This window comes from Ascaphus truei, chromosome 6 (genome assembly GCF_040206685.1).
Source record: "Ascaphus truei isolate aAscTru1 chromosome 6, aAscTru1.hap1, whole genome shotgun sequence".
Classification (NCBI taxonomy): Eukaryota; Metazoa; Chordata; class Amphibia; order Anura; family Ascaphidae; genus Ascaphus; species Ascaphus truei.
In genome coordinates, this window is record NC_134488.1 from 48,251,760 (window position 1) to 48,277,621 (window position 25,862).

Genomic DNA, 25,862 nt, shown 5'->3' on the forward strand with positions numbered 1-25,862 from the left:
TAATGAAGCTTCCAATTGAGGTGTGTGGAGTATGGTCATGTGCCACTGATTGACTGTCCCTCATTATCACCTCTGTCACTGACAGTAATGGAGTCTCAGCCAATAATCTCTCACCCTCCGAATAAACCACAAATGGATCCTACAAATGGCTTATTTGCGCCCTTCTCTTTACAGACGCCAGGTAAGTGTGTGTGTGTTTTCATGTGTAGGCTCTGGTTTCCTTGGCTCTAGTCCCCGGCCGCCATTTCCCTGCTCTGCACAAAGCGAGTGCGCAGCTCGGGCCCGGCCGCCATTACCCGCTGTGCGGAGGGAGTGCGAAGCCAGTCACAGGCGGGTCTAACCGGCGTCTTAACCCCCGGCCCGACCTTAACTCTCATCCCCTGAGGTAACATGCCCCCGCCGCCCTCCGCACCCCGGTGAAACGGGCGTTTTCCCGGTGGAGAAATAGTCCGCGGAGTGATGTTTGCAGCGGCGGTGAATGGTTACCGCGTCACTTCCCTGCGGCGGAGGGACCTGGCGCGCGGCGCGGGGAGGGGTTTATAGGAGGAAGGAAGCCATCTTGGAGCTTCGAGTCAGAAACACGGAGAAAACAAAACAAGCGGAACAGGCGGGGGACCCGAAGTGGGACCGAACCGAACCCAGCGGAACCGAAGCGGGACCGAACCCAGCGGCGCGGAGCAGCGGACCGGGCCTCGGGTGCGTGCGGGGAGAGCAGGGGGGCAGCGCTGCGCTGCTACCACTACCCGGGGGGGAGGCCTCACCTAGACAAGGCCGCACAGCCCGTGACCCCCTCATACACTGCGCTGTGCATCGAGACAAGGCCGCACAGCCCGGGACCCCCTCATACACTGCGCTGTGCACCGAGACAAGGCCGCACAGCCCGGGACCCCCCCATATACACTGCGCTGTGCACCGAGACAAGGCCGAGGACCCCCTCATACACTGCGCTGTGCAGCAGCCCGGGTCCCCCTCATACACTGCACTGCGGGTCCCCCTCATACACTGCACTGCGGGTCCCCCTCATACACTACACTGTGCACCGAGACCCCCTCATACATTGCGCTGTGCACTAGGAGGAAGAGGCCGCACAGCTCGGGACCCCCTCATACACTGCGTTGTGCACCAGGGGGAGAAGGCCGCGCAGCCTGGGACAACCTCATACTGCACTGGGGGGCCCCTCATATAACGCCATACCCGGGGGCTGCTCTGGGGAGATAAAAAATATATATAAATATATAATATATATATTTTTTCTCCTATCCAAACCTTCTCCCCCCCCCCCCCACAGTACTGGGACAGGCCTGTGAGATTAGGGGTTCTCCTATTATATATTGTTTTAATATTCACTTGGATGGCCACAATCATACCATACCCATATGTTGGTTATTATTAGTCGCTATTGTGCGTGTGGCTAACCTCTATTAAATTAACGTGACCCATATAAGGCAGGTGGTTCGTAGCGATGGGGGTTAATGGAGGGGTGGGTTCCCAGTTTGGGATCCGAGTGGGTGTCTGTGGTGGCCCCTTTTATTATGTCCATGTCTTCCCATGGCAGGGGTGGGGTGGGGGTGTCCTTGGGAAGCTTCCTTTCTGTGTGGGGAGCTGGTGTGTGTGGTGAAAATTGGAGGTGGTGGCAGATCCTGTGCTTGGGTTAGCGTGGTCTGGTTGCTGTCATTGGCTTGGCTGGCATGTTCCAGCTTATTGGGCAACTATAAGAGGCTTAGTGGTCCTTTCTATGGTTGTGTTGGCCTTCAGCAGGGGTTTCTGGGGTGCTAGTCTCTTAATGGTGGGGATCATTGTTTTTCTTTGGTCACTTGGCCTCATGATGGATTTAATGGGTTGGCTTCTGCTGCTGGGGGAAGACTTCCCATCTGGGAGCCATGTTTATTGGAGACTCTGGTCTGTTATGGGCGATCTGAGGCCTGGATGTCGCTTGCTAGGTTACGCACTCTTACCACAGCTATAAGGCTGTGATTGTTATGATTGTGGAAAGCGGCTGTGGTGGACGTCTAATAATCGCAGGTTGGATACACATTGTTTCGGTCATTCCATGTGGGGTGGCTAATGCTTCATTGGGGAACATCTCTCCATACTGAGCGCCATTTTGCAGAGAAGTTGACACTTATGGAATTGGATGACATGAATTGGTTACCTAGTCTAAAATAGGGTGACCATGGCGATATCCTTTAACTACTCGCTATCCTGCTATATTAACATTGTGTAGGTGGGGGCTATATTCAGAGTAAAATAACAAATTTCTTTATCTATTTTTTCAGACTGGAGGAAATGGGATTTGGACCACTGGTCTAATCTGATTTTTAATGAGTCAATCCAAGCAGTTTTGAAAAAGACAATCTTTTTGTGATCTATCAGCAAAATCCTGCTTCCTAGGATTAACTAAATGGCTGTCTTTGTTTCAATCCTTCAGTCTGTGTAATTCAGCAGCTACAATGTATTCCAAAGGTAACATTGTTACAATTTGCAGCTCAAACTGCTGGGAACGTTGGCAACAAATTATCCCAAACAAGAAAGTGTTACAAAGATCTTGCACTGCTGGGGAGGTGGCTAACCCGGCTATTAAAATCAAAGGATGCTGAGTATTTTAAAACTCATTAAAATGGCATTGAGTTGCATTTTAAAATAAACAAGAAAATGTAGCATTATCTCATCCTACATTTCTTTTTTTATAAAAACAGTTAACACATGCAGGATATTGCTTGGATTGTCCCTTAAAGATCAGAAACAATTTTTTTTTTTTTTTATGGTGGCTGGTTATTTCTTTTCAAAGCTTCAGTGCAAACTTAGTGAGTATGGGTTAAGTGCTATAGTCCTTATTATATAGCAAGTTCAGTGGACAAGAGCTTTCTCTTGAGCGCTTACTTTGTATAACTGGAGGTTACAACAACTGTACACTTGCATGGGTCAGACTGTGCTTCAATGAAGTCCGTATGTATAACACTGTATATGAAGAGTCGGGGTGAGTGCCTAATCTAAGGTTTATAGTGAGAACCCAACTGTGTCCTTCTCATATACAGAGACAAACCACTGGCGGAGGAGTGGCTCAGTGAGGGAAGGCACTGACTGATAATGACATGGAGGAGGTTGAATCGGGGAACCTTTCTTGTTCAATTCCTGGTGTGGGCTCCTTGTGAGTGGGGTTATCTCCCCCTTCTCTGTTCTCACCAGAAACCCAGTGTAAGAGTAGTGTTGCAGGTTGATATGGTGCCTACCTTACTTATAACTTGCGTCTTTTCATCAACACAACGTATGTGTAATGTTTTTTTTTTCTTTGCTTAGGATGTTTGTTTTTACTGTTTGCTCACATGCAACTCTACCCCAGTTAGTGCCAGGGAGTACGTGTCGGTTCCATAACTTGGGGAAATAATGCAGTCCCACTCAGTAAAATAGGTGAAGACAAACGCTTGCCCCACTCTTAATATGCTGCTTGTTTTATCATTTGTTTCAAATGTGGGCCAGAAAGCAAAACATGAACCCATTATATAATGAAGTGATAATTTGTAAGAACCTCTGACAACATAACCACAATATTTACAGGGCCCCCAAAAACTGAAGTATATTCCCATGAAGGAGCAGCCACACCACAACACAACACAACACACCACAACACAACACACCAACACACCACAACACACACACACACCACACACACTCCCTGTCCTGGTAAGGGGCACTGCGTGGGACGATGCAGGGTGGAAAATACACCATTGCAAATTGTGAAATAAGGTCCCAGGACCCTCTGTTACTGGCTGCTCAGGTAACGGGCAGACCCCTTGGTAAGTTACTAACATTGTATAACTTGGTGTTTTCATCTTGTTCCTACACCTTCTCGATTTGTAACCTTGTTATCTAATTTAGGATCTCCTTAATAAACAAGCTTGTCACTGCGTAGCAATGTCATTAAAGGCTGCTGTGAGAGACCTGAATTATGTTTCCCCAAAGTATCCGATTGGCTTGTGAAGGGGCATTTATAGTGACTTTGCACAGGCCTAGTGAGTTTGCACATTGAAATGTGGTTAGCTGCAATTCGTTTGCCGAGCTCTGCAGTATGTCATGTGCAGTGTAAAACGGCTGTTTGTTAGAGGGGGTCAGCAGACTGATCTATACAGATGATACCTTAATTGGCAACTTTGTGTCTTGGTGAGGAACCTTTAAGGGTTCTCCCCCTCTCAGGACCCCAAGACATTTTGCTATGTTTCTGAGCGGTAACTTTGCAATGTGGCTTGGCTCCCTTCAGAGCGGCAAAATCTGCTTTTAATGTTTACTTGTGTAAAAATGTTTATATTTCAACATTAAATTATATCATCTTACTCATTTAGGTTGTGACCTCAAGCTTATTTTATTGGATTCCTGAGAGCTTCTTTAACAATAGTAGCATTTTGTGAGCTCATTAAGAAAACAAGTTGAACATTGTTTAAGTTATAAATAGCTTGTACATTGAGGTGTTATGTATATTTGTGTGTTAATCCTAGTCCGATGCTTTGTTTGATGTTGCTGCTACATAGGCAAAGTTATGTTAATATTGTAAAACAATGTGGCATTTTAATATGATCCCTTTTCTTTCCGCAAAGTAAACATTGTGAGCTGAAGGTTTCTAATATTTTATGTACAGTACTAAACCTATCACTGCTATTTATTCCCAGCTCAAACTGCATGTTAACGCTCGGCCTCACATAGAAAGTTACAGCCACTTCTACAAATTATCCGTCTAATTGGCTTTATAAAAATTTTAAACTCCTCTTTTAATGTAACAATTTAACTTTTATTTGCATCCTGTTAAAATGAATGTTTCCCTTCACAGCAGCACAGATTCAAGTATATCTGCTATTTATCCTGTAAATTGTATAGTAATTATAAAGCTATCGTTGGTCAAGGCTATCGTCAAAAGACACACAAGCTTTTGTGTACCAGGAAAGAGTTTCAATCTTAAATGATTGATAAACTTGGAGTTGTGGTGTGGAGAAGTGTCACATTCAGTGCTATATTGCCCAATAAACATACCACTGTCCCCCGCTCCCTTTTGTTATAGGAGAGACTGCTCCTTTAACCGCTGTGTATTCTCTGCTTCTCTGCTTCTGTGTTTCTGTTTAATGGTTAATCTGGGACAGTGTGCAGTAATGTTGGCAACCTGTTTACTCCATACTTGCCAGTGTCCAACCGATGACTTGATTGATGCCTTGCGCATAGCCCCTTCCAGTATAGTGATGTAACTCACTAGATTGCTGGGTCTGTACCATCTCATGTTTGACAAAAGTGAACAGAGAGTGCGCAACTATTAAACAATACCACACACGTGAAGTGATAATACAGTGATATTAGAGGTATATTACGTGACCTAATATTCAGATTGGAGCGTCTGCAGCTGTGATACCGGGGATGGCTCAGGGCACCCCCTAGAACGTTAGACAAAAACACAAAAGACACAGCGCACAACGCTCATAGTGCATTAAAGATATATTAAAACAACAAATTAATAGGGTAATTATTGTGCGTACATCAATAAAAAATCAATTAGACATTTATGGGATATGTTACCCATCCACCAGCAATGCGACCCGGATCAGATGTCTTCAGCAGAGATCTTGCATCACACTGTGGACCGGATCAGCAGTCATCCACTGTTACTGGAGTTGGTGAGAAAATCCCAGATATAGAATGGGTAGATAAGGAGTCCTTTAAATGTCCCCGGTGAAGGTGAACAGTGTCTAGCCACAAGTGGCTCACTGGGGAACGGCCGTGTCCCGCGGTCCTCGCGACGGCTGGTCTCTCTCCTTCTCCCCACCGCACCGGCACTTCCGGGTGATGACGTCACTCCAACTCGCGTCGCGTCACGTCAAGATTCTCCTCCGGTGGCCGGATCAATATATGTGGGGGCAGAGAGTCCAATAGTACACAATCCTACGCGTTTCGAAACCGTAAAGGTTTCTTCATCAGGGAATCCTTCCCTGATGAAGAAACCTTTACGGTTTCGAAACGCGTAGGATTGTGTACTATTGGACTCTCTGCCCCCACATATATTGATCCGGCCACCGGAGGAGAATCTTGACGTGACGCGACGCGAGTTGGAGTGACGTCATCACCCGGAAGTGCCGGTGCGGTGGGGAGAAGGAGAGAGACCAGCCGTCGCGAGGACCGCGGGACACGGCCGTTCCCCAGTGAGCCACTTGTGGCTAGACACTGTTCACCTTCACCGGGGACATTTAAAGGACTCCTTATCTACCCATTCTATATCTGGGATTTTCTCACCAACTCCAGTAACAGTGGATGACTGCTGATCCGGTCCACAGTGTGATGCAAGATCTCTGCTGAAGACATCTGATCCGGGTCGCATTGCTGGTGGATGGGTAACATATCCCATAAATGTCTAATTGATTTTTTATTGATGTACGCACAATAATTACCCTATTAATTTGTTGTTTTAATATATCTTTAATGCACTATGAGCGTTGTGCGCTGTGTCTTTTGTGTTTTCATCTCATGTTTGCTCTGTAAAGAGAATGTGGTGTGGTGTGTTTACTGAGAGGCTGACGCTCTGGTGCCAGTTGCAAGACTGCATACAAAAGGCAAACTGATGGTGTTGGTTCATTTGTTAGAATATTTGTTTTGTCAGAGTGGAATCTGGATCCTGTTAATTTGTGGGTAAAATCTGCTTGGTGGTAACACTGCATTTGATACTATTGATCCTGCTTCCAATCCGTGTTGGCTCTCCTTGGGCAAATCAATCGGGCACTGAAATGCTTTGTACAGCTCTGCATAAGAATAAGCACTGTGGTCAAATCAGTTTCTGATTCTGGGCCTTGGCTTACTTGGTGGGTAATAGGGTATCGGATTGGAATCCATCAGAGCTGGTTGAAGGAAAGCCTCTGTAATAACATTGCATTTTAGTGTAGGAAAATCTGAATAGGGAATATAATTTCCGAGGCGCGGCAGCCTGAATATTGTGTGTGCAGGATATTCTCACCTTTACTGGCTTACTGTTTACCATTAGAAAAGTTGCTTGTTGTGTATTTTCCTTGGCTCTGTGAATGTGGTAGCCTGCTCATGGGGTTCCTTTGTTGTCCGCTCTGTGTAATCCCCTTTTACATTGTAATGTGGATCCATGAGCCTGCACTATTGCTATATTGTAAATATTTTCTCATCCTTTCTTGGCTCTTCATTCTGAGCGGTTGGTGGTGTGCAGTCCATGAAGTTTCACTGCTAAGGATTTTGTTTCACCTTAATGGGTTGTTTTTTTCTTCTTCTGCTATTGCTTATAAAGTGATTCAGCCTGTGACCCATATAATGCCCAAGGTACCTGTGTGCATGTGGGATTCTGTTCCAACAGCTACCCTAATATCCCAAACATTTGCAGTGGAACATGCTTCTGCTGTCTGCAACACTCAGGGTACTTTGTGCATGGTAAAGTTTGCCTTTCTCTTGATATTTAAACTTTGATGTCTATTTTGTTCTTGGATAAAATGTAAACTATTTAGACCTACTTTTATGTTTTCTATGCCCAGTGAGTGCTTAGAATGGATCCAACCGGACAGGGAGTGATGTATACCCCATTCCCTTCTGTTTATTGTGAGACTAGTGCACGCAGGGACCTGACCGTGGGCATTTTGAATCGGTATATTAATTGTTTCTTTCTCTTCTTTCTAGATTGAATTAAGAACTGAAGTATAATTCATCTTGGTTCGAGGGCTTTTTTTTATAAAGAAAGTTGATTTGATGCATCGGAGCGAGTGACTTCACTGTTCATAGACTCATAAGCACTTGCTGCGTTGCAATAAAAAGGACTCATATACTGAGCAAGACTTTATTTATCTCTTCATTTGGAAGAGTCCAATAAACTTATTACAGTCTCTGTACTGACTTTCATTGAAGTTGAAAGAAACCTTCAAAGGGACACTTTAATCGCGAAAAATGAGCACCGCCAGAACGGAGAACCCTGTTTTAATGGGTCTGTCCAGCCAGAATGGGCAGCTGAGGGGCCCTGTAAAACCCAGCGGAGGGCCCGGAGGTGGGGGAACACAGACGCAACAAATAAACCAGCTGAAAAACGCCAGCACAATCAATAATGGCAGTCAGCAAGCACAGAGCATAAGCAGCGCTATAAAGTGAGTATCTCCACCATTGCCGGTGTTACGCACCTTCTGCAGCATAGCGTCGTGCCGTCCACTACATCTGGTGTCCAGCTGGTAGTATGAATGCCATGTCTATAGCATAACTCTAGTCAAAAACTGTCATCCCATTAAAGCACCAGTCCATGCTGCCCAATTTATTTTTATTCAGTATAGTGATTCACAGGAGCAGAACCACTGGACTCTCCAACCCCTCCCCCCCCCCCCCTGTTTCAAACGCAAACCCTGCTCATGTGCTGATGTAAAAATAAGTGGAAAGCCACAACATCTCTGGGTGACATTGCGGGTTCCTGCTACAGAAGGTTTGATGTCCGAGAGATGTTCCCAGAGCTCCGAGCTTGTGAATAAAGGCACAATACTATACCATGTGTTTCCCAATACACCCTCGTGTTGGAGGCTTTCTGCTGAGCGGAGCAGAGGTACCGAGCCAAACAATGATTCCACAAAGCAGTACGGTTCTGATCAGAGGCAATTTGTGAAGAGAAAATGATTTTCCCCTCTCTAAGGTTCATAAACTCCTGAGCGTTAGAATCCCATTTTTATTTGCATAATTGTAGAAGAGCTCCCATTAAATTGGTTCTTTATTTAGCCATTCTGCGTGGCCGTATAGGTTTTGTCAAAGTGAAACTGACATGTTGATCGTATGTTTATAATTTAACATATGCCTAAACTTTACAAAAGCCTAATTTTAAGGAATAAAAAAGTAAATAACGCTGCAGTTCCACTTTGCGCTGCCTTTCGAGCCTGCGGCAATGTCTTGCGCGTCCTAAAGTCGTGTTCTCACTTGTAGACCTGGTGATGACTGGAAGAAGACTTTAAAACTCCCTCCAAAGGATCTCAGAATCAAGACTTCGGTAAGCCACACTGTTTGCTTGTTTGTTTCTCACCCGTTCCAAAGTTGGTCACGTCCTATTCCCCTAGAATGTATTCTCCATTCATAAGAAAAAAAAAAAAGTTGTCTTTTTTTGACTTGGTTTTCCTGTTCTGTATTTGTGGCTGAATTTTCCCTGCTGACAGTACAGCTGAGTTGTTCCTCCTTTGCCACGAGAATCTCACTCCATGTTTTTGTTAATGCAGGATGTCACCTCCACAAAAGGCAATGAGTTTGAAGATTACTGTTTAAAACGAGAGCTGCTCATGGGGATCTTTGAAATGGGATGGGAGAAGCCATCGCCGATTCAGGTGGGTTTATTGTAGCGGGAGTTGGAGACTATATATGAGCAATACATGTGTATTTTTCAATGGTTAAAACAACAGAACCATTAAGTTTGAGCCTGGCGGTCTGAAGAGCTAACCGAACCGGTCTCTTTTCAGGAAGAGAGTATTCCCATTGCTTTGTCCGGTAGGGATATCTTGGCTAGAGCTAAAAACGGAACTGGCAAGAGCGGAGCCTACCTCATCCCCTTACTTGAACGGCTAGACCTAAAGAAGGCCTGCATACAAGGTGAGAGCTGCCAGGAGAGGGTCTCTGCAAATGGAATAGCCTCTTTGGGGGTAACGTTCCAAGGACACATGCAGTAAATACAAATATCACGTCCTGAGCACATTCACAGGTCTGCAACCCTGCCCTTCCCCATTATCTCTTGGCATGCAATGCTTCCACTGCAGCTAGGGATTCTGGGGAACGACCTGCAAATGGTCAGTGTCACCTTTTTGTTTCTTATCCACTTCAAACACGGACCCCTATAAGCGTTCTCCTGCCGCATTACACAGCTTTTCAGCACAGCCTGGGTTAAATAAGTGCAGAGCCAGTAACCCTACTCACAGACGGCTATTTCCACCTTTTGGGTCTCCTCGGTGCGAGGCTGGTTATACTGGCTTTGCAATGTGAAGCTGGAATAGGTTTCACCCACACATTATACAAGTTACACATGCAAAGGAATTGACTCAAGCCCTTTATCTTCCTGCAAGGAGTGACACTTCAGCGGTTGTGGACATGTTGATAAGTGTTGTGTAAGCTGCTATTGACACACACGACATGGTCCTCCTACCCTCACTTTGGGATCACTGACAATCAGCAGCTCTGTGTGTGACCAGACCAGGGCAAGATATAAAATAATTGGGTTGGCTCTCTAACACTGTAGGGGGGAAGGGACCTGTGGGGGGGTGTTGGGGCACAGAGAGGAGAGACACGATGAGCGTGGCCCCTGTAACGGAGGGAGGGCACTAGAGGAGGGGGGGGGGGGGGGGAAGAGAGACAGGCCCTGTCGTTGAGAAGGGGTGTGTGCGGGCCCTGTAGTGGGAGAGGAGAGGGACATGGGCCCTGTCGGGGAGAAGGGGTGTGTGCGAGCCCTGTAGTGGGGGGGGGGGGGGGGGTGACATGGGCCCTGTAGTGGGAGGGGAGAGAAAAGAGACACACACTGACCCTGTTGTGGAGGAGAAAGGGTGTGTACGGGCCCTGTGTGGGGAGGGAGAGGTACCCACCCAGGTGTAAGTGGCGCACGGTGTGTGCAGGCCCCGTATTGGGGGAAAGGGGAGGGGGTTGTGGGAAAGCCTGTTTCCCCATAATAGGAATACCGAAACTGTTTTCTTTGTCCAGCGATGGTGATTGTGCCCACTCGAGAGCTGGCCTTGCAGGTCAGTCAGATCTGCATCCAAGTCAGCAAGCACATCGGCGGGGTCAAAGTCATGGCAACGACAGGCGGCACCAACCTGCGGGATGACATAATGAGGCTGGATGACACAGGTACTAACCGCCGGCTGACCCTTTCCCTGCTGGCGTCACACACCGGCTAACCCTTTTCCTCCTGGGGTCACGTACCAGGCGTTAGAATAGTTATCAGATGAATGTGCTGTAATAGTTGGGGTATAAACGTGGAATCCCTGCATGACGGTGCTTGGGGGGGGGGGGGAGGTATAAACGCGGAAGCCCTGCAGCTTGCAGTCTGCTTGGGAAATGGTGGCTTCCCTAATGTCAGATGCTTGCACTGTATCCGGGTTCTTCCAGTTTTTATATGTGCTCATACCACTGGGCAACACTTCCTGATAATAATAATAATAGAAAGAATCCGGGGCGCGTTGGTGTTGATTCTGTCTGTGTTGGTTGTGTTTGCAGTGCACGTGGTGATAGCAACTCCCGGGAGGATCCTGGATCTCATCAAAAAAGGGGTCGCTAAAGTAGATCACATCCAGATGATCGTGTTGGATGAGGTAATGTCGGCCTGAGAACAACGTGTGGTGTGTGTGCCTGCCTGCCTGCCTGCCTGATGGCGCGCACAGTAAATTACAATTGTGAATCACAAAATGTCCCATGAAGTGCAAAACAAACAGCACCGGAAGGATTTCTACCAAGACCAAAAAAATTTTTTTCCTTGTGTGGTTCTCTGTTGTATTGTATGTCTTTATTTATATAGCGACATTAATGTACATAGCGCTTCACAGTTGTAATACACGTGGTAATCAAATAAATAACAGATAATATAAATAACAGATCATGGGAATAAGTGCTTTAGACATAAAAGTAACATTAAGGAAGAGGAGTCCCTGCTCCGAGGAGCTTACAGTCTAATTGGTGGGTAGGGAGAATGTACAGACAGTAGGAGGGAGTTCTGGTAAGTGCGTCTGCAGGGGGCCAAGCTTTATGTATCGTGTTCAGAAGCTGCCAGACTGCAGTTTGGGTCTCTGTTTTGATTCTGATATGGTGTATATGTATATATCGGTGTTTTTTCTGGGGAACCCCAAATCTCCCTCCTCCTTACGCACTCTCGGAAATAAGCCTGCCCTTTATTTTATTTATATAAATGCTTAATTTTAAGTGCTCTGTTCTGCCTGGAACGTTTTGCATCTTTCTATTGGTCTTTACTGACAAAGTAATTGCATATATGAAATGTATAAAATCTCGCGTGCTTGGTACGTTGGAGGGAAATGAGTGAACGTATTAAAGGAAATTACACGAGGCTCCTGACAAACTATGAATTCAGATCCCATCACATGGCGGCCACGCTCACTGCTGTATGTTTCCTCATTTGGCACGGAACCAGGACTCGAAAGCATGGGTGGCAAACTCAAGTCCTTGCGGTCTGTCATGTTTTCAGGATATCCCTGCTTCAGCCCAGATGCAGTTGAGTCACTGAGCCACCTGTGCTGACGCAGGGATATCCTAAAAACGTGGCCACTGGGTGGCCCTTGAGGAGAGTGGAGTTTGACACCCTTGGTATAAAGCATGAGGTAGTTTGTCCTTTGATAAATGAAGCGAAGGAATAAGCCCTGTGTTGCTGTCACAGCCCTGTGTGCATTGCTGGGATGTATAATGCACACAGTGGCAATTGACGTGTGTATTAAAAGTGAAACTGCAGCATTGCAAGCTGAGCTCTTATCTTTCTCAATCTGTACATTACCTGCCAGCCGTGTCACTTTCACTGCGCTCTCACTGCTTCCTGTAGGTTACCTGGCAGCCGGGTCACTCTCGGTGCTTCCTGTAGGTTACCTGGCAGCCAGGTCACTCTCGCTGCTTCCGGTACATTACCTGGCAGCCGTGTCACTTTCACTGCTTCCGGTACATTACCTGGCAGCCGGGTCACTCGCTGCTTCCTGTAGGTTACCTGGTAGCCGGGGCACTCTCGCTGCTTCCTTTTCTAGGTTTTGTTAAAATTAGGACTCTATTTGTGTTCTTGTTGTTTTTCTGACCTGTGTTTTGTCTCCGCCCCCTTGTTGCAGGCAGACAAGCTGCTGTCTCAGGATTTTATGCAGATAATGGAGGATATTATTCTTACGTTACCTAAACACCGACAGATTCTCCTGTACTCCGCCACGTTTCCCCTCAGCGTGCAGAAATTCATGGTAGGTGCTTGTGATGCAGTGGGGAGACCTACCCAGAGTGACTTCGTGCTGCATCATTGCGTGAAGTCTTTCGTATTGCAAATAAAATAATTACTTCTAACCATAACTTCAAAGTTCAATCGCCAAACGCTGCTGTAACCCATTGCACTTCTCACTAGTAGGAAAGGGGACCCCAGATGGGAGTGATGAACATAACATCACACTAAATATCCACAATTGTCTGCTTTGCTTATCATGGCATACTAACTGATTTACAAGCATGGGAAATAACGCCAAATTACAATGAACATGTTCACTTCTGCGACTGGCAAACGGTCTTATAAACACTCAAACAAGTATGTGTGGTTACAACAAGGAATCGCCTGCATGTTAACCCATTGGAGAGACCGCCCAGCGTGGAGGCTCAAAACCAAATGTTAGCCACGTACCCGTGTAATCGGCTTCCATTCAAACCCTTCAAATATTTGTTGAAAAAAATAAAGGTTTTACTTTTCTTTATATTTTTTCTTTTTGTGTAAGTTGTAAATGTATTATTGGTCAGAACAAAACACCATTCAACTGTGGCTTGGAAAGGGCGTTGATCACGAAAAGATGTCCAGCAAAGATATTTTGTAACCATGGATAAAACACTGTAGCTGCTCTCAACCATGGAAATATTCCGTTTAACAAAAAACAAACTACATATGATTCTTGTAGCGTGTTTAAAAAAAAAAAAAAAAAAATGTACAAGTTGTCAATCTCTACTATTGACCTATTAACCGCGTGGCTGTTCTATACTCACTTTAATCCAAGTAGGGGCTGTTTCTTTAAACCCACATACCACCACTATTGGTTTTCTCTGGTGCTATGTGGTATTGCTTGGAGCGGTTAAATCCACCTTCCTTCATGTGGAAGGAAGTTTATTGCAGTTTAATGCTCAAGCATGCAATGCCATCTAATCTTGGTGCCTTTACTATTGCAGTCTTCTCATTTGCAAAAACCCTACGAGATTAATCTCATGGAGGAGCTGACCTTGAAGGGGGTAACGCAATATTACGCCTACGTGACAGAACGGCAGAAAGTGCACTGCCTGAACACGCTCTTCTCAAGGGTAAGCAGCTCCGAGCGTTCAGGAAGCCCTCGCCGTGCATGCAACCTCTGCAGTTAGTCTGCAGACAAATGTGCAGTTTCACTTCGCTTGCTGTATGGAGATAAGATCTTAAGTGAGGTTAGACGCTTTGCATATCTGTTCTACAAGCGAAAGTGGAGATGTGAGTACACCAGCTCCTAAGTGGCGCTAACATTCTTGACTTTTTTTTTTCCCCCACCACATTGTTTAATTCTAAACACGTAATTTACTGTCGCTGCAAATGCTGAAGGCTTAAATAGGCTGTCCTCATTTTCTCTCTAGGTCCTTTTCAATTTGAGGGGGTGTGCAATTTTTTGGGTAGTGGAGTGTAATGGGTAAAGTGGGGTCTTGTGTTTACATTTTTATTTTTGCTTGGTGTGCTCACTTTGGAAGGAGTTTACAAGCTGGCAATCAACACTGCTTGAGTTTTTTATACATGGCTTGAATCAAGATGATCGACCAGTGCCGTGTTCTGTGATGCTTAGACCATGGGCCATCTCACATGATCTGTAAATACTCTAAACAGCCACGGTTCTGAGATTGGTCTGTCACTTTCTTTCTTAGCTCCAGATAAACCAGTCGATTATTTTCTGCAACTCCTCCCAGAGGGTGGAGCTGCTGGCCAAGAAGATCTCCCAGCTGGGCTATTCCTGCTTCTATATCCACGCCAAGATGAGACAGGTGCGTACGGACAACCTTGTTGGGCTCCCATACTCGTTACTTTATAACTTGGCAGTCCAGACATCTTTCTAGCATGAAGGATATTTCCATGAATTTTCTCCATCTCATGGATGTGAACACTACACATTATTTATGAAGGCCTCCTTATGCTGTGGTGAGCTGCAGGAAAAGCTTTGTTTGTCTTAACATATTTGAAGGGACTGCAGCTAATAGCTATATATCTATAATAGATATATCTATATTTACCTATAGGTCGATATCTGTTTAACATCATTGCTCACCTAAACTGTCTCCAGACTGGTTGGTCTAACTTCAACTGCAAAACCTGCATCATTCAGTTGATTGTAGTAGCACTTAAAGTTGCTCAACTTTCTATACAACGGAGTATAGTTTAAAGAAACAGCATAAGAGCCGAACATCAAGTATCTAAGCAGAACAGATTTCCCCAACACCCACCTCCCTCACTGTTCTCTTGCAAAGGCATAGAAATGACCCCCATGTCCTGTTTCCCGTTTAGGAGCACAGGAATCGAGTTTTCCACGATTTCAGAAATGGCTTATGCCGCAATCTTGTTTGCACTGGTAAGTGGCTTTTGTTCTGGAGGATTCCTTCCGCCCACGCCAACTTCTCGAAGTTCAGTTTCGATGGGTGATTTCATTGCCAGTAACCCACTCCTGTTTTTCCTCCTTCAGATCTGTTTACCCGTGGTATTGATATCCAAGCTGTGAATGTGGTGATAAACTTTGACTTTCCAAAGCTGGCGGAAACATATCTGCATCGTATTGGCAGATCAGGTAAGCTGGCACAACCTCCGTCCCGGCGTACTCCCCGCATGTTGGAACCAGATGTTCAATCGCCATTTAAAATTCCATCATCTTCAAAAATGCAGTATCTGTCCAGCTGTTTGGTTTAATTTGAACTTCAATATTAAAAACAAAAAAAAAACAATGGGGCCCATCTCTTCAGACGTGCCGTGCGTGTGAATGGTCTTGCACCCCACACGACTGAAACGGGCTACCTCGCATCCTAGCACTGTCACATGGAACTTGTCCCGTCATGCTCATTTATCGTAATGTCCTGTGTAATATCTGATGCATGCTCTTGTTCCCCTTTTTTCTACATCTTTGTTGCACTGAAAAATAAATGACATACACAAGATCACATTCTTCTGGCAAATTTAGGTAAAGGTTGTGAACTGATCGGGTGTTTTGGTGATCATAGAAACCTTTTAATTATTCAAGAGTACATATATGCTTCACCGGGTCAGTCGCCTACATTATATCTCCTAAAAATGTCACGTCATTAGTAATTGCCCTTTTATTAAAGGGGTTTGCTAATGGGGATTTTGTTTAAGGGGTCACGTTTGGGTGAACGATGCCTTTGACCTAAATTTTGACAATCCTGTAGCTTTTTGTAAATAGACATTAACAAAACTATAAAAACATAATTCTCCTCGGGTTTCTCCCTTTTCTGTTGGTGGTCAAGTTTGCACAGAAAGCCCCCTGACCATATCGCTATAGGCTCTGATAAGGACAGGAGGGCTAAGTATAAAGAAATCCATTGATTGAGAAACTCCTCCTCAGAGGCCCAGAAGAAAATACGTCCTATGTTTCCAGATAGGCATGACTTGCTTTGAGCGTGGTCCGATTAGCTTAAGGAGGCCACTTACATTGGTCTTTTATAAAAGGGTGGGGGAAGATGACTGGTTACCATTGATGGTCTTGTCTGATTTACCACCGTCTTGCTATTGACATGGGGGAAGTTATCAGAGAAGGTGGCGCCGGGGATTGTTGACCACTTTTGCCATTTTTATCTTCAGTAGCTTTGCTGTGCACCACGGGGTAACATTTTATTTCTTTGTCTCGCCCACCAGGTCGCTTTGGTCACCTCGGCCTCGCCATTAACTTGATCACCTACGACGACAGATTCAACCTTAAAAGTATTGAAGAGCAGCTGGGAACAGAGATCAAACCCATCCCCAGCAGTATCGACAAGAGCTTGTATGTGGCGGAGTACCACAGCGAATCAAGAGAGGACAAACATTAATATGCACGTCAGTATCCTGCTCTGCGTGGCGGCTTATCTAACCAGGTTTCTATGTTTACATTCTAATATAAACTGCGCTCTTAAGGGTTACTGCTATAGTGTAAATCCCCCCCCCCCACAGCCCCCCACACCCCTTCCACTTGTAAGTTCATCCTTGTATATTTCCATGGGTGTTTCTTTGGGGGAGAGAGCCCTACTACCTGGGATGGAGAACATGGCCGGAAGAGAACTGTTATGTCCCTGTTCTCACTCGGAATAACTAGTGTTGCTGAAACATATATGGGATTTGGGCAAAGGGAACAGCTGTCGGTCTCCCTGGTGGTGGCAATGCTTAAAACTGCAGTTGTTCAGAAGTCGGATGTTAAGGTTATTTTCACTATTCTATATGTAGTCGGTTGCACATGACTGGATTTTATAATCTGTTCCTTTGCACGTTTTGGTATTTTAGACCTGTCTTCACAAGACTGTACTATAGAAGGAAGGCCTGGTTTTCCCCTGCTCTTTACTTCTATTCCTACAAATCAATATGGCTGCTAATCCTCGCACTTGGTCATGTTAGTAGACTGTGAAACTTTATTTAAATAGGCCGTCCGTGCGGCTCTTATAGTAAAAAAATACGTTTGTTTTAAAGTATGCCGCCTTTGATTACCTTTTTGTTGAAAACAAATGAGCTAAGCCAGGGGTGCGCAAACTTCCCCCTGCCTGCTGTGGTGCCCTGCCCTTGTCGGCTCAAGTGTTATTTGACTGTCCTCCTGCATTTAATTGCCTATGGGGGTCTCTAACTGCGTGTCTTCCTCCTCCTCCTCCCCCCTCCCAAGAAAATCTCGCGCCCCACAGTTTGCGCACGCACCCCTGACCTAAGCTGCCGATCTATTTGTTCTCCCGTGATCGATCATCAATGATCCTGCTTCTCCGGGTTCACTAAATGGCTGCCTTTCAATCAATGTAACTCAGCAGCTACAATGTATTTTTAGATTACTAGGGTAACATTACCTGTTAGTTTGCAGCTCAAACTGCGGGGAATATTGGCAACATATCCCAAACAGGAAAGTGTTGCAAAGATCTTGCACTGCTGGGGAGGTGGCTAAACCTGCTATAGAAATCAGCGGATGCTCCGTGTATTAAAACAGGGGTGCACAAACTTTTCTGTTTGCTCGCGCTCCCACCACCAGCTTTTTGGCATGTGTGGCGGTGACAGGTTGCCATTTGACGCGTTGCTGGACGACAGGTAAGAGTTGGAAGCCTCACGCGCTCCCCCGGCATTTTAATTTAAATCTTGTAGGGAAGGGTGGGGGGCCACAGTGTGTGCCCCCCTCCCCAGTTTGCGCACCTCTGTATTAAAAATTGCATTAAGGGGGTGGGGGGCAGAGAAGAGAGAGGGGAATGGTAGTAAGTATCTAATGCTACAGAACTGATTTATTTTAAAATCCCACGTAGGATATTGCACTTTTTTTTTTTTTTTTAAGAATTTGCCTACTTTTTGGAGCAGTCTTTGTAGTCTCACGTGAATGCTTCCTGTTGTGATGACTGCACCTTTAACACTGTCATTCTCTGTCTCGCAGGCTTTGAAGACACAACCCCTGAAGCTGATATAGAGGTTCCTGACCCTTCATGCATCGTTTTCTCTTAACGAGGGTTTCATCCCCATGCGCTGCCTCCCTTTATTTTTATATAGATTTTTTTGTTCTGGAACACTGAACAGTGAGGTTTCCAACCTGAAGTTTTATGTCCATATTTTTTTTCCCCCCCTTTCAGGAAAGCCCCTGACTGCTCCCCCAAGTTTGCACTGCGTGCTCACAAACTTTTAGTTGCACTTACTGTTATTTTTTTTTTTTCTTCTTCCTCATTCGGGAGTGGGAAGAAAACTGGAGACCCTTTTTACCCACTCCGTGCCCGGGGGTCCAGGAACCCTACTGTTTTCAGGACCCTCCGGGATTAACTAGAATAATAAGAGTTGAACACCAAATGTTCTCATTAGCTTCCCCTTTGCATCCTATTGTGGCGACCCCCCCCCCCCCGATTTTTTGTTTATTCTTTTCCCCGTTTTTGTAAGCAAACTATCTTGTGCAAAGTGCCTTACGCTACGAGACCATTTGAGAACATCACCTTCCCAGTGCAGCCCATTGGATCCAACATCTACTTCCCTATCCCCCCTACATTCGGGGTGCGCATCCATTCCTCAAGGCCCCCCAGGTTTTCAGGATATCCCCAATTCCTGACCTGTTGGTTGCCCTTGATGCCTGGAGTTGCCCATCCCTACCCTACATCCTGTCTCCACCCTCCATCCCTTTTTATTTCTCCACCATTCATTGTAACCTGTACATTTTTAGGCCGGGGCTGAGAGGTGACCCTACCAGTTGAGAAGCCCATATCTACATTTTCGCTTTTTTTGCCCTCTTCACCAGGAGAAGCTATGTAACTTCCGGTCACCATTCTCTGTAAATACATGTACTTACAATTAAACAAGCAAAAAAACAGTCACACAAAATTTTGGGAGGCTTTTTAGTGTAAATTGTTTCAGAAACATTTTCCCCCCCCCCCTTTTTTTCTTTTTTTTTTTTGGCAGTTGCTGGTGTGAATAAGTTTGTTCCCAGGAGAACACTAACGTCTGGTTTCATTTTTATTTCGTATTCACCTTGCAGCAACAGCACTTGGGTTTCAAATGTATTCAAAAGCCATGCCCCCTCTTACCTTACAAAGCGTTCCCCTGCATGGGGGGTGATACAACTGAATTTGATGTGTATACTTGTATAAAAACTGTAAATATTTTTTTTTGGGGGGGGGGTGGGAGGGCGTGTGAGGGAAGGTTGTTATTTTTATTTTTTTCTTGATGGTTTGCTGAGGGATTTTGGTGGGTTTAGAAACAGCAGCTAAAGATGAGGGTGGTTCAGTTTGTGGTAACACTATGCATAAAGAATTGTAGCTTGGAATGTATGCGCCTGCACGCGCAGTGATCCAACGCCAAAACCTAGCTTTTAGCTGCGCCAAGTGGCAGACGCGCCTTGATCTGGCCTAATTTAACGTGTGCTGTGGAGCCAGGAGATTTATTGAAGTGTACACTCCTTTCTCCCCTCCCCCCCCCCCCCCCCCACCTACCTCTCGTCATATATTGCAAGACTGGAGTTCTCCATTTTAAATCTCTCAAAATAACCTAAAATAAACTCTAACGGCCCAGTCTTCTGTTAGCAATTTGTGCTTATTTATGGAGGATTCCTATATTTCACTGAATTTCAAAATCCGTGTTCTCAATCAGTTAACGCATGAGAGGTGTTAAAGGCGTCGTCTTATGCATTAGTGTTGGAATCCAAAGTCCTTTTCGCTCTAACATTTTGCAAAGTGTTGCTTTGAACTGTGCCTCTCCCAACATGCTTGATGCTTGGCCTTATCTACAGGCAAAATGTGTGAGAAACCATTTTTTTTAACCCCTTTTTTCCCCAGACAGTTGCACCTGGATTGTATAGGAAATTGACCCATTTGCACATGTTTTCACAGCAACGTCTGAACTTCAGGTTTTCCTCGTTTTTTGCCCCGTACAATTTGAAGGATTTTGCTAGAGGAGAATCTAGATTTCTTAATTTAATATTCCACATCCAGGTGCAGATCAGGTGAAATATTTCACCTTGCAGCGTCACGTAAATATTCGCAAGACGCAGAGACTCGCTCACTGGAGCAGAGCAAAGAACTTCCATTTTATTTGTTTTTGAGAATGGGGTTGAAGGTTTCAGACTTTTTTTTGCTTAAATCAGACATACATTTTGCTCTAGTGCAGAAGTTCATTTATTTTTTCTTTAAAGCAAAAAGGGATCATGGTGCAATAAGTGTTTCTCCCCCTGTATTCCGAACTCTGCACCTCTCCGCGTGCGCTCCTGCGGCACTGCTCCTTAACCGCTGCTGCAGCATGTCTCCGGTCAAGGGCAGTGTTATGCTGGTGCTAAAGCCATGATCCCAGTCTAAACCATGAATTAAACTTTATTCTCCCCCCAAAAAAATCTCTCTGACACTCTTAACCCATTACCTGCTGGAGAGGGTTGTAATACTGCATTGCAGATCTCTCGAGCAGCCAAAGGTGTTCAATACAGACACAGCACTATAGGAAACCTGCAGCTTGGGAGAGGCTGTGGGCTTTGGTGCTGTTGCTATTCTAGAATAGCATAGGGATTTATACACGGCAAAAGGAAACCTCCTCTGAAATACTGGCTGGGCTCAACAGTTTTGTCCCTTTTGAAAATTAAATTCTCTAAATTAAGTGTCATTTGATCCCATATTTAACCCCGTCTTTGTAATCTCTGCCAGGCAAGGTTTAGCCAAAAACAAAACTTCCATTTAGATGCAAAATAAAATGCATTTTTGTTTGCCAATTGTGGTTATTCCCAAACCTTGGTGGCTGCGGTTTGTAAGGACGAGGTTAAATGATGCGAGCATTTAGCGTCATAACTAACCCACTAAGGGGTTTAACAGTCAGGCGCTTCCTCTCATCGGTCCCCTAAAATGTAACGAGACCAAATGGCCATTTCTGAATCGGAATGAGGGGAAATAGTCCACAATTGGGCGTGGGAGGTAGGAAATATTATACTTGTATTTTTGTTTATGAATGAGATGGGAGAATGTTTCCTTTGCCTTCTTAACAACTTCTTAGATGTACTTTGTAGGGCTGAGCGACAATTGTAACACCGAGCGCCCTACAGAGCCCGATCAGCTGGTATGCCTCTTCACTGCCGGACGGGTATGTGCAGCCACTTGCCCGGTCGCCGGCACGGAACGGGCTAATCATCTCATTCTACCTTTTTTATTTTTGTTTATTTTATGGGGGGGGAGGGTTAGGGGTCTGCAGAGGCATCGCAAACATTTTAGGTTCAATTTAAACCCCCTCCTGGTTTATGGAAGGGGAGACGGAAGTGTTCTATAATAAAATATGCAGCTGCTGCCGCCCGGGACTTTGTTTCAGGGCCCTGGGTACCTGCTGCTGGTTTATTTTAGCATTATATTAACGTTTAGTTGGAGATGTTTCAGTGGGGACGCGCTCTCCCACAGGAGGGTGAGGGCGGGTTTGTTAGAGGGGAAGGGAGGCAAATTGCTCCTGAAATGTTTCCTTCTGCAGATCCAGGCGGGACAGGGGAAGATATAGCGACGCTGTATTGTACCCCTGACTTACATGGGGTGGGCAGTGGACATTAACTCCTCAGTCAGTGGGGCTGGCACTGCATTTCAGAGCAATGCATCGCCAGCCCGTGTGACAGCTAAGGGGTTAAGTACGCTTGGTACATTGATTTCTTTAACTCTTTAAGTGCTGGTGCCTTGCAATGCCATTGCAAAGTATCACTCAAAGTGTTAATCCTGCCATTTTCTTGAATACCAAACATTTAAAGAACAGCTTAGTTGCCCCATCGCATGGGGGGGGGGGGGGGGTGGGACACGATGGACTGGGGTGTTGTTGGTAGAAGCTTGTTTAAGGTCCAGTGCCAGTGGGGCAACTAGAGTGGTGGAAATAATTGGCATTCTGTTAAAAGCAAGAAAATGGCCCAGTGGCGCGGTTTTTATTTCATTTCTCTGTAATGTGGCAGCTGTTGGCGGTTTTCAGACCACAGTCAGTAGAGAACAAGGAAGATGAATGATAAAATCTTGAGCTATGATTTATTTTTCTCCCCTTTGTTTAATTTATCTCAATAAAAGCCCACTGGAAATCACACGCGCCTGGAGTCTGTCTGTTTGTATTCTTTCTTCTTGCCAGCTGGGTGGGGGCAACTCTCAGAGCTCAAGGGCCACCAACAAGCAAGGTTCTGAGGATATGCCTGCTTCAGCACAGGTGGTTCAGTCAATGACTGCTGAAGCAGGCATATCCTGAATCTATAATATATATTCCCTGCACTTCTCCGTGTAAGAAGCATGCTGCCGGTGAAAAGATTGGCCATACATATGTGAAAAAATAAAGTGAATCCCTGTGCTTCTCCCAGTGGGCTAACATTAAATGGGGAAATAAATATACATAGTGAAACCAAGTCTGTAAGACAAAGGAGACTTTTGGTTACATGCTTTGATCAAATATTGACAAGCCTGCTAACCAACGTCAAGGTAAGTCTCAGTAGCAGGTCCCTATGCTAAATGCATACAAATGTTCTGTGAAATATACCCTGAAGGGGGGTTAATAAAGCAGAATCGTATGTAACTAATTGCAGTTAAAAACGGGTAAATACCAGTAAAGATGCTTACATGTATGGAAGTAAAATGAATTTACAGGGACCTTAATGGGAGATTATATAGCTTGGAGAGACTAATCTCCCACAAACTGCTCAATAAGCAGTGGCAGGTGGATTGGCTAAATACAACAATTCCACCCTAATAGTGGTGCCCACTGGAATATACATAGATTATATTTTTTGTTTTTACTTTCTATTTTTTTTAGAATAGAAAAAGAAAAAAAAAATCGATAATAGAATCAGAAAAAATAAAGAAAAATAGAATAATAAAAGAATAGAATCGGGGAAAAAATCAAAATAGAATAGAATAAAAAAAATCAAAATAGAATTGAAAAAATCAAAATAGAATTGGGAAAAACAAAAAAAATAGAATAAAAAAAATAAACAAAGAAAAGCAGAATCGGAAAAAAAAAATAATAGAATAGAAAAAAATAAAAGAATAGAATCAATTCTATGCTGATTTTAAAAAAAATCGGGGGTGGGGAAATAGAATAGATTCGGAAAATAATAACAGAATAGAATTTAAAAAAATCTAGAATAGGGGAAAAAATAAAAATATCAAATTGGAAAAAAATATCTAAAATAAAAAAAAAATAGAATAGAAAAAAAAAAGCACAGAATCGAAATAAATAGAAAAAAAATTTCAATTATAGAATCGGGAAAAAAAGAATAGAATTGGAATAAAAATAGCTCTTCTATTTTAATTTTTTTTTTTTCCCCCTCCGATTCGGTCACCACTCTTCTCTGTGTAAGGAGCATGCTGCTGGTGAACAGATTGGCCATACCTCAAAGTGAATCCCTGTGCTTAGCCCAGAAATGTATTTATTTCTCCCCCCCCCCCCCAACCACAGCCTGAATCTGGCCTTGGTGGTGGCTCTGGAGTTGCTCACCCTGATGTATCAAGATCCACTTCATGCACATGGTCTTCAGCTTTAGCGCATGGCACCGTATGAGATTGTGACCTGTGTCACATTCTGCCTCACTGCGCAACTTGTGTGAGAAATAATTGTGTTGGAGAGGGAGAGATACTACGTGGAGCTAATGTACTTTATTATTTTTTTATACAGCCTAGAAATATTTTAAAATATTATGGGAAACATCTTTCTTTTAGTAACCAAGTCGTCAAAAGCCACATGTAATCTGCCAAGTAGCTGGCATGCTCTGATTCAGTATTCTCTGTTTTACACAAGATGCTAATAAGAAACAGTCACTTGAAGTGTGGTTCACTTTACAAAGAAAGCAGATTGCCAGCTCGGACAAGTGCTTTAAAGAAACAGTGTGATGACTGAGCAAAGGGCCACATTACAAATGTACAGTGTGGTCAAAAGTGATTAAAGGGATGTACTATTCTGGGTTTACCAGCAAACAGATTAAAGGCTCGATCCTGTGCAGGACCAGAGGTGCTTCTTTATGGGTTAGATTTAGATGACCAATGGTTTTCAATAACTAAAGGACGGTAACATCTTGGTTCCTGAGATAGTGGCTGGTGAAGTTAATGGTTCCTCCAAGGAAATCAAAATGGCTGTCAAATCCTGCAGGGAAGTCGCACTGTCATCCATACAAACAGAATTTGTGGCTGATAAGAACCATGCTGCTCACTTTCCCATCGGCTGTAAAACCTCACCCTATTTGATTCTTGGCTTCTATCCTATTTGGGATAGTTTTATCTACCCTAAGCATGTTTAAAGTCCATTACTGCAGGGGTGCTCAAAGCTAGTCCTTAAGAGTAAACACACCCCACCCAAACAGGTCAAGTTTTCAGGATATCTCTGCTTAAGCACAGATGGCTCAGTCTTTGACACACCTGTGCTGAAGCTGGCATATCCTTAAAACCTGACCTTTTTTGGGGTGAGTTTGAGGAATGGACTAAAGCACCCCAGCATTACTGTATTGGCCATTACCACTCGAGTCTCTTCTGTGAAGTAACACCTCACACTTCCCCTTGGCCTGTCTCATCCATCCTCGGAGAATGACCTTGTTTAACGTTTCTCCCCTAAAGGCTTAACATGCCTCACCTTCCATTGTCTCCCACCTAAAAATTGGAGCCATCACAGGTTTCTCGTTTAAGTAGAATTAGGTCATGGCTTTGTTATTGAACAACATAATGTGTCCTGCATGTAGTATTGGGGAGGAGGGGGTACAGACCCTTGACAGGCTGGCCTCCGTGTCCCCACCTTTTGTGGCTACCCAGTCCTAACCGCATGGTTGATGCCCAACTTTATCCACCTGACTTGGGCCGGGGTCCAGCCCAACTGTGTTTGCACCTCCCAGCCCAATGTAACCATAGACCCGACCATACAGCCGGCGCCTTTCTGTGCTTGTCTGCGCCTCCAGCCCGGCGTAACCACAGACCCGACCGTACAGCCGGCGCCTTTCTGTGCATATGTCTGCGCCTCCAGCCCAATGTAACCAAAGACCTGACGGTACAGCCGGCACCTTTCTGTGCATGTGTCTGCACCTCCAGCCCGGTGTAACCACAGACCCGACGGTACAGCCGGCGCCTTTCTGTGCTTGTGTCTGCGCCTCCAGCCCAATGTAACCAAAGACCTGACGGTACAGCCGGCACCTTTCTGTGCATGTGTCTGCACCTCCAGCCCGGTGTAACCACAGACCCGACGGTACAGCCGGCGCCTTTCTGTGCTTGTGTCTGCGCCTCCAGCCCGGCGTAACCACAGACCCGACGGTACAGCCGGCGCCTTTCTGTGCTTGTGTCTGCGCCTCCAGCCCAATGTAACCAAAGACCTGACGGTACAGCCGGCACCTTTCTGTGCATGTGTCTGCACCTCCAGCCCGGTGTAACCACAGACCCGACGGTACAGCCGGCGCCTTTCTGTGCTTGTGTCTGCGCCTCCAGCCCAATGTAACCACAGACCCGACCGTACAGCCGGCACCTTTCTGTGCTTGTGTCTGCGC

The 25,862-nt window shown here is 45.1% G+C and overlaps 1 protein-coding gene across 3 annotated transcripts; it reads left to right on the forward strand.

Annotated features, from left to right (window-relative positions):
* The first annotated feature begins 70 nt into the window (after positions 1 to 70).
* DDX6 (DEAD-box helicase 6) lies at positions 71 to 22,439 on the forward strand. Of its 3 annotated transcripts, none has more exons than XM_075604195.1 (14): positions 71 to 181; positions 7,660 to 8,117; positions 8,932 to 8,995; positions 9,219 to 9,323; positions 9,456 to 9,585; positions 10,681 to 10,827; positions 11,197 to 11,291; positions 12,798 to 12,920; positions 13,882 to 14,010; positions 14,593 to 14,709; positions 15,227 to 15,290; positions 15,402 to 15,503; positions 16,583 to 16,800; positions 18,318 to 22,439. In XM_075604195.1, the coding sequence occupies exons 2-13, from the start codon at positions 7,924 to 7,926 to the stop codon at positions 16,753 to 16,755; spliced, it is 1,443 nt and encodes a 480-aa protein (XP_075460310.1). In that variant the 5' UTR covers positions 71 to 181; positions 7,660 to 7,923; the 3' UTR covers positions 16,756 to 16,800; positions 18,318 to 22,439. The 3 variants fall into 3 exon arrangements, with proteins under 3 accessions (XP_075460310.1, XP_075460308.1, XP_075460309.1); XM_075604193.1 differs by lacking the exon at positions 71 to 181 and adding an exon at positions 512 to 696; XM_075604194.1 differs by lacking the exon at positions 71 to 181 and adding an exon at positions 512 to 696 and having other exon boundaries at positions 16,583 to 16,762.
* The last annotated feature ends 3,423 nt before the right edge of the window (positions 22,440 to 25,862 follow it).

What these genes read in the sequence shown, in the direction of transcription:
- DDX6 (XM_075604195.1), top strand. Translation starts at nt 7,924, where the DNA reads ATGAGCACCGCCAGAACGGAGAACCCTGTTTTAATGGGTCTGTCCAGC. An exon ending in AAAGAAGGCCTGCATACAAG is followed by an intron (nt 9,586 to 10,680) that starts GTGAGAGCTGCC and finishes TTCTTTGTCCAG; the next exon opens with CGATGGTGATTGTGCCCACT. An exon ending in GCATCGTATTGGCAGATCAG is followed by an intron (nt 15,504 to 16,582) that starts GTAAGCTGGCAC and finishes CTCGCCCACCAG; the next exon opens with GTCGCTTTGGTCACCTCGGC.